General features: G+C 38.1%; 1 protein-coding gene across 1 annotated transcript; it reads right to left on the reverse strand.

The window, feature by feature from the left end:
• Positions 1 to 322: 322 nt before the first annotated feature.
• LOC123531476 (zinc finger protein 862-like) lies at positions 323 to 4,373 on the reverse strand. The gene is made up of 2 exons (XM_053544499.1): positions 3,543 to 4,373; positions 323 to 499 (listed from the first exon to the last, which is right to left on the reverse strand). The coding sequence occupies exons 1-2, from the start codon at positions 4,371 to 4,373 to the stop codon at positions 323 to 325; spliced, it is 1,008 nt and encodes a 335-aa protein (XP_053400474.1).
• Positions 4,374 to 9,429: the final 5,056 nt, after the last annotated feature.

The raw sequence follows: 9,429 nt of genomic DNA on the forward strand, positions 1-9,429 counted from the left end.
ACGGCTCATAATAAGTTACACTAAATATACTTAAGTAAATAGAATACATTATTTCATTTCTGTTCCTAACTATGCTTGAATCTTGACAAAAATTTTAATAAATGAATCAATTAACAAAACTTGTGCAACGACAATGAATACACACTTACCGTGGTACTGCTGGTCGTTTGGCCTGCGGTGGTCCCTTTTTCCAGAGTGGTGTCTACACAGTCAGCTTTGGGTGCGAATACGACATCTGTTGGTGGCACTTAAGCACATTACAGGCCTTCTGTCCATACACGAACAATGTGCCTCTCTCTGGTAGTTCCATGCAGATCCCTGTCTACTTGTACAGTCGGACGACTGTTTTTTTCTGTTGAGACACCCGCAAACGCTCCTCTGCACACAAACGTACCTCTCCCTCCTCCACACAAACTGCACTGATGGATCCTGCTAACAAGATAACAGAAACTAACACTACAACTTTGTCCATCTTATCTGTTCTTTGGAATTCAAGAGTCTGTGATAAAAACAATTGAGTTTTAATTACTAGCATTATCTGGACACTTAAAAAGCGTATGATTAATCAAACATTTGATTGACAGGTCAATAGGAGACACGCGCCCTGCACGTGGCACGACTTCATTGCATAACCTCAGTTTAAAGAAGCTCTCCGCTATTGCGCATCAAAGTAACCACCAGTATACGGATTGGATCACCAGCTAATTAGCAGCTGTGACCAGTAGACACTTATACACTGTATACTGAGATGAAAGAGCTATCCATCCAGTGACAACTGAAAGAGATCTCGTTGAAAACGTCTTTTGATCACGATTGATCAAGTCGGCAAAACGCTTTGAAACAGGGTCCACACTGGGCTGAAAAAAGTTGGAGCCACCTTTTTCTCGGGAACAGTGGGGAGGGTGCTAGAGGGGTTTTCCTTCCGATGGCGCGTTGAAATTTTTTTCACTTCACATAAGCAAATGGTGATATTCTAGCTATATAGGGGGACTTTTGAATGAAAGTGTGTATACCTTTAAAGCAAGTTTTGTATTTTAAAATGTAGTCCTGTGTTGGTAACTTTGGTAAAACCAATACAGGATTACATTTCAAATCCATTCCTAACTTTTAAAGACATACAAACTATTCATTTTGAAAACATATTGCCTGGAAAAAGAAAGTATGTATACCTCCAAAGCAAGAAGTGTATTTTAAAATGTTGTCCTGTGTTGGTTAATTTGGTAAAACCAACCTGGGATAACATTTCAAATTCACTCTTTACTTGTAAGACATACAAACTGTTCATTATTGAAAACAAATCTGAATGTGATTTAAACTACTTCATTTAATTTTCAATAATTAACATAATTATTTAATCATCAACTCAACTATGAATTTAAAACAAAGACAAATATCAACATCTTTTTGTAACTTAAATTATAACATTCACAAGTCAATCTCTTCAAGTGTTCACATTCTCTGAAAGCTATCTCATTGTTTTTATCACTTAATATTCACTTACTCACAGTCTTTGAAAGTTAATCCATCACTGAAGAATACGGCGTGTCTTCTTCTTTGACCACATATTAAACACACTTTTAAAGTCAAATTTGGACATCTCAGGTCCATCGATTGAAATAGTCATCAAATTGTCCAAGTTTGCCTCACTAAGTCCATTTCTCAGGGAAGTTTTAATGATGTTCTGCTTGCTGAAACCACGCTCGCAATCAGCTGTTGACACAGGCAGCACTAACAATCTTTCAGCTACTTCAGCAGATGCTGGAAAAGAGTCCTTATTTTTAGCTCACCTGTCACATAGTGACAAGGTGAGCTTTTGTGATCACCCTTCGTCCGTCGTCCGTCCGTCCGTCAACAATTTCGTGTCTGCACGATAGTGGTTTCGTTTATGATTTTATTTTAACCAAACTTGCACACAACTTGTATCACCATAAGATCTCGCTTCCTTTCTTGAACTGGCCAGATCCCATTATGGGTTCCAGAGTTATGGCTCCTGAAAGGGCCAAAATTAGCTATTTTGACCTTGTCTGCACAATAGCAGCTTTATTTATGACTTGATTTTTACCAAACTGGCACACAACTTGTATCACCATAAGATCTTGGTTCCTTTCTTGAACTGGCCAGATTCCATTATGGGTTCCAGAGTTATGACCCCTGAAAAGGCCAGAATTAGCTATTTTGACCTTGTCTGCACAATAGCAGCTTTATTTATGATTTGAATTTAATCAGACTTGCACACAACTTGTGTCACCATAAGATCTCGCTTCCTTTCTTGAACCGACCAGATCCCTTAATGGGTTCCAAAGTTATGGCCCCTGAAAGGGCCAAAATTAGCTATTTTGGCCTTGTCTGCACAATATCAGCTTCATTTATGATTTGATTTTAACCAAACTTGCACACAACTTGTATCTCCGCAAGATCTTGGTTCCTTTTTTGAACTGGCCAGATTCCTTCATGGGTTCCAGAGTTATGGCCCCTTAAAGGTCCAGAATTGGCTATTTTGGCTTTTGCAGCCATATAGAGACTTCATTTATGGTTTTATTTGATACAAACTTCCAAAATATCTTCAACAATAATAAATCTTGGATTCCATGACAAATCAGATCCAGTCGTAGGTTCCAGAGTTATTTTGATTACCTCCCCTGATTGTAATCAAAATGGATTTATATCAGTAAGTACTTATAGGACTTATTTGAAATTTCATTATTGTCATTAGTTGGACTGAGCCAATCAGGGTAGATAACTATGGACTGATTTTATGTCAAATTACCTCCCTTTATTTCAAATTAAAATGGGTATATCTCTGTAACTAATGAAGATACTGATCTGAAATTTCATTTATGTCAACAGATTTATTTGGCAGATCCTTCTTTTGTTCACTTACAATATTTCTTTTTTAATTACTTCCCATTTACGTTACTATAAATAGCTTATTTTTAGTAACTTTTTTATTATTGGCTGTAGGGAAAAACCGAGACCACTTTCCTGTGGTACAACATGGATGGTACCTCCAATTTTTAGGCGTATTTTGACATAACTGTACCTTGTAAGAATTTTTTTTTTCTTTTTGGTTAAATTTCTTCCCTTTGTTGTTCCTGTCCTTTGGACTTAGATATTTTTTCTGAGGACCTTCTTGTCCTCAAGTGCAATGATAACAGGTGAGCGATATAGGGCCATCATGGCCCTCTTGTTAATAGCCAAATTTGCCACTGAAGTGATGTCAGTCACAGACTTATTGCCATTGTTATGGCTGGCTCTGGCGAAGTTAGCAAAACTAGTGAGTTCTGACCTAGACCCCTCAAACCCAATGGTATCTAGATACTCAGAGACAGTATCTAGGTCACCAGATATGTCACAGACCTTGAGCAAAGGATCAAATAGATTGCTCATGGAGGTAAGAACAGCCCCATCACTGTTGTCAGAAAATCTGGAATTAAGGTTTTTGACCATGCCATCAACAAATTGACTGCATACACTATGCGATTCAGTCCTTTGCTTTTGGCTATCCCTTATAGTGTGACCTTCAAATTCAAAAGTGCAGAGACCAGTCCATCAAGTTTAGGTTCCTGGGGAGTAACCTTCAGGAATTTTGCTAGCATGTGACCAGATCTGTTGTCACGCAGATCCTCAAGGATACCAATAGTAGAGGAAAGAAGAGGAGAAATCTCTGAATATGTCAGATCCTTCTTTTGATACATTTTTGACAAAATGGCCAGTGGTTTAAGAGTATCACACAAGAAATGGGCTACATACAAAAACTTGTATGTAGAAATAGGCTTATAGAGGGAGAGAGCTTTTCCCGAACTCTCCTCTAAGAATACTGACAAGAGGCTGGAATAATTCTTGACCAAAGCATCAACAGACCCCTCAAAGCTTAACCAACAGGTATGGAAGACTTCCTTAAATCTGACTGTCTGACCCTGAAGTACAGTCTGAATGGCAGGCAGTGTGGCCATGTTTTTGGGGGAGTTCTTGAAGTACTTATAAACAGAGTTCAAAATCTCCTGGAACTTAACCAAATAGGGTATGTTATCAGCACTACTGCAGCAGCTAAGGGCTAACCTGTGTGCAATGCAGTGTGTTGCAAGGACACCTTGGACAGTTTTCTTAAAACAAGTGACAACACCCGACTTATGACCAGTCATGACTGAAGCCCCATCTGTACTGACACCACACAGTTCAGAAATTTTGATCCTCTTTTTGCCCAGAAACTCAATAGTTTTCAAATAGATGGATTCAGAATTTGCCCTTTCAAGTCGATTGATAGCCAAAAAATATGTTTGTGGAGGCACTGTGCCAAAGCAATCACGTTCTAACAAACGAATGTAAATGATCAAGTTTTGGTAAACAGAAATATCAGTGCTTTCATCTAGCATTAAGCTGAACTTCCCCGAATTTTGAATTTTGGTACTGAGATCAAGTCTGAGTACATCAGATATATAGCTTCCTGAAACTCGGTTACACTCTCATTATGTTCATATGTAGTACGGCTGTCTACAGGAAGATCACATAACTGTGTTACACCCTGATTTATACAAAGAGCATTCAGAGCAGGTACTGCAAAACTAGCCATGTTCTGTTTGGCAGCAAAATAAACGTTCTTCAGAGCTGACGTTTTAGCAGACTCGCTTGTAGTAGTTGCGCTTTCACGTGCGGTTTTCATGTAAGCAGACTGTTTTGATGCTTCTACAGCTTTCAGATGTTCTGAAAGTTAAAAAATAGTTTTGAATTTTATGAAACCCAAAAGAAATTAAAAAATCTGTCATTTCATTTTTAGCTCACCTGTGACGTAGTGACAGGGTGAGCTTTTGTGTTCACCCTTCGTCCGTCCGTCCGTCGTCCGTCCACAATTTCTTGTCTGCACGATAGTGGTTTCATTTATGATTTTATTTTAAGATCTTGGTTCCTTTCTTGAACCGGCCAGATCCCATTATGGGTTCCAGAGTTATGGCCCCAGAAAGGGCCAAAATTAGCTATTTTGACCTTGTCTGCACAATAGCAGTTTTATTTATGATTTGATTTTTACCAAACTTGCACACAACTTGTATCACCATAAGATCTTGGTTCCTTTTTTGAACTGGCCAGGTCCCTTTATGGGTTCCGGAGTTATAGCCCCTGAAAGGGCCAAAATTAGCTATTTTGACCTTGTCTGCACAATAGCAGCTTCATTTATGATTTGAATTTAATCAAACTTGCACAAAACTTGTGTCACCATAAGATGTCGGTTCCTTTCTTGAACCGGCCAGATCTCTTAATGGGTTTCAGAGTTATGGCCCCTGAAAGGGCTAAAATTAGCTATTTTGACCTTGTCTGCGCAATAGCAGCTTCATTTATGATTTGATTTTAACCAAACTTGCACACAGTTTGTATCAGCACAAGATCTTGATTCCTTTCTTGACCTTGCCAGATTTCTTTAAGGGTTCCAGAGTTCAGAGTTATGGCCCCTGATAGGGCCAGAATTAGCTATTTTGACCTTGTCTGCACAATAGCAGCTTTATTTTTGATTTGAATTTAATCAGACTTGCTCAGAAACTTGTGTCACCATAAGATCTCGGGTCCTTTCTTGAACTGGCCAGATCCCATTATGGATTCCGTAGTTATGGCCCCTGAAAGGGTCAAAATTAGCTATTTTGACTTTGTCTGCACAATAGCAGCTTCATTTATGATTTGATTTTAACCAAACTTGCACACAACTTGTATCACCATAAGATCGTGATTCCTTTTTATAAGCCCTAAGAGACGTATTATGTTATGGCCTCGGTGTTCGTCTGTCTGTCTGTTGGATAGCAATTTCCCTTCCGCTCTGTAACTCTTGAACCCCTTGAAGGATTTCAAAGAAACCTGACACAAATGTTCACCTCATCGAAACGATGTGCAGAGCGCATGTTTTGGATGGCTCACTTCAAGGTCAAGGTCACACTTAGGGTCAAAGGTCATATGACTTTGTTTTGTGTGTATATTGCTCTGCATTTGCATTGCATTGCAGTGCTCTAGTTTTTATTTGGCAGATCCTTCTTTTGTTCACTTACAATAACTTTTTTTTAATTACTTCCCTTTTATGTTACTATAAATAGCTTATTTAGTAACTTTTTTATTATTGGCCGTAGGGAAAAACCGAGACCACTTTCCTGTGGTACAACATGGATGGTACCTCCAATTTATAGGTGTATTTTGACATATCTGTACCTTCAAGAAAATTTCAACTATATTTTCTCATGATTCTTTTGATTGATCTTGATTAGGATTTTTTAACCTTCTTGTCCTTAAGTGCAGTGATGACAGGTGAGCGATATAGGGCCATTATGGCCCTCTTGTCTTAAAAAGAAACAAAACAAAACGATCATTGATTTATGATCATTACCTTTAGTTTTAGTGTGTTTAGTCACAGAATCCTTTAGAATAGCAGAGCCTGATGTGAACGGGTTTGAGTTTTGAATTTTGATGCACATATCACAAAACATTAATCCTGCTTCTTGATCAATTTAAAGCGAAGCCAAGCATTGTTTGTTTTCCAAGATTCATTAAATTGTCTGATTTTAGCTTTTTTTGAAGGTGATGTTTGGAAAGAATCGTCGAGCGGACGTTTCTAGCTTACAGTCAAAAGAAGCCATTGTAACAAGTGTTGACAAGTGATGATTTGGACAAGTTTCTGTATCTTTTTATAGTCGAGGTCATGAAAATCTTATTTTTCACAACTTTTTCTTTTGATCTTGCTAATGACATTCAAAAAAATATATATCGCAAACACCTTTACTTATTATTTACCAACATCAGATTCTGATGGTGGCGACAACACTCAAAAATTCATCAAACCATTCATTATATCACCGATTTGTTTATTAATTGATTGATCCATGGAAATTAAAGGCATCAAACATTTAATCTGCCGTAATGATAATAAAACAAAAAGATTAATTATTCTTACTCGATAATTGGTTGCAAATTGCATATTCTCGCGTGTCAAGATGTTTATTACACATTGTAAAGTGAACGCAGACTGGGTATTACTGTCCTGAAATTATGAAGTTAGTTGTATAAGGTAAAATTGTCCGAACCAGTCAACTGTTTTTCCCCCAAACTCGGAGGTTACGATTTAGAACGTCAGAAACAAAATGGCGGTCCAAATTACGAAGATTTTTTCATTTTCGCCACTTGCGATTTTTCTTCGCCACTTTCATCGCAAAATCGCCAAGTGGCTCGAGTGGCGAACGACAGCGTGGGCCCTGTTTGAAATAAGATTACTGTCGTTAACCGTTTGTTTATAATGATAAGGGTCCTTTTTAATGTTATAAGTAACTTGATTTAAATTTGTAATAATGCATTTAATACCAATAATGATGATAATAATAATAGTAATAATAATGATATGAGAAATAGAAAAGTATTAAATTATCAAATTAAAAGTTGCAGTAATAGAAGCTGTCAAATTACCTAGGTGTTTTTTGTCTACTGATTAATGTCCAAAGCTTACAGACTGTATAGGGTCAATGTGGTACCGTTTCACATCCAAAACACTGAGGACCCTCTTATTCACCGACACACTGTACAGCGTCTTCACATACATGACCAGGCAGTTCGAATTTAACTTTTCCTAGCACCTTCTTGTTGGTTATGTTGTACAGCTCATGATCAAGAGGTAAGTTTGAGAAATCAAACAGGTGACTGTGCTCGCGAAACCTGTCCGTCAAGTCTTGGACTTTTGAAATTCTTAGTATCAGCGAATCAGTGTCTCCACTTAAAAATTGCACCTGTTCATCCTGCGCCGATACGGGTTTAACAAAATCATAAAGAAAAGAGTAGACACGTAACTTTGATAGCTCCAGAATGCTAAAGTTTATAGAGATAGGCGAATTCAGCACAACTGTTGGTCTGTACAACTGCACAGCCACTTGATTGTTGCTAAACATGCGCATGCTTTGGAACATGTGTTTACTAACTAGTCTTCGTAGCTTCTGTTCATCCGAGCATATGTGTATGTCCACAGTTTCTCGGATTCTGTGCACTCTTTCCTAGGAAAAAGGTAAAACAGAGTTTCATTTATCATGAAATAAGCCTATTTGAGATGCGCCATGAGAAAACATACAAAGTGGCTTTGCGACTGGTCTGGATCCATGCTGGTTGCCAAGCCACTATGTTGCTTTTCTCATGGCGCGGCTCATATATGTAAATATAAAACAGACTTAAACTTCATTCATTCATATTCATTCATCAACCTATTTATTCATATAATTTTTGCTCTTTCATTATTTACTTTTTTACCGTCATCCTACGAATATAAGACGCACATTTTTTTACAAGATTCTGGTCTTGAAGAACTGATGCGTCCTATATATGGGGATAGAAAAAGACCAAACATTTCCCCTGACTCAAAAATTAAGAAAATCGATCTTTGTTTACCCCGTGTACCTCTTTACTGAAGAGAATTCTTTCTTTGTCTCTAATGGTCAGACACAAACACCTTTCTGTGGATTCGTTGTCTAAATCAATCCTGCATGCTTCAGCTGCTGAGTTTGTCGAGTGTAAGATGACAGGTCACATTTTCGGATGAACAAATGTTCTGGTGCCAAGGGAAAATCTGTAAGAATAAGAAATGAGCCGCGCCATGAGAAAACCAACTTAGTGCATTTGCAACCAGCATAAGAATACATACCAGAGATGACGGTAACAGAGATGCAGCTTTCGGAGGCATTTCTGATCCAGTTGCAGCTTTCGGAGGCATTTTTGATCCTGTTGTGACTTCATCTCCCCCACATTGAATGAGGGCTGATCTGACAATGTGTGTCCTCAGCTTTTTAACCTGGGCAATGGTTAAAAAATCATTATGGAAGTGTCCCTGGCAATGTGCCTTGAATAACTGTTTGTCGGTTAAGAAGATCGTGCATATGGGACATTTGAACCCATGCATTTCTAGATGCCTTTTTAATTTGTGTCTTGTAGAAACCTTGTTGCAATGTTGGCACGTGACATTACAGGCCTAAGTCTCCACATGACGGTCACAAGTATATTTATTCATGAAGCACTTGTCACAATTTGGACAACGTACAGTACGCCGCATTGGTCTGTTGCAAGCACTGTTTTTCTCATGTCTGTCCCCATTATATCTTCTGTTAAAATATTTTTCACAACCTTTCTACACTTGAATCATTCCTTTGCCTTTAGGAGAATTACTACACACTGCGGCGTTCAGACATTGTATTCCTGCTCTTATCTCCGGTGATGAAGGAGCAAAAGATACGTTTTCGCCAGGAAATAAATATGAAGCTATATAATTATCAGCCTCTGTGTTTTCACTTGTAGAACGATCCATACTGTAAATCAGTTAAGTAAAATAATAGTACATAAACGTGCCCCTTTTATATATACTCTCAGAGCCAACGTCAACTATGATTCTTACATCATTATCTTTGCTCCGCCCACATTTTGATCAATCAT

This window comes from Mercenaria mercenaria, chromosome 5, assembly GCF_021730395.1.
Source record: "Mercenaria mercenaria strain notata chromosome 5, MADL_Memer_1, whole genome shotgun sequence".
NCBI lineage: Eukaryota > Metazoa > Mollusca > Bivalvia > Venerida > Veneridae > Mercenaria > Mercenaria mercenaria.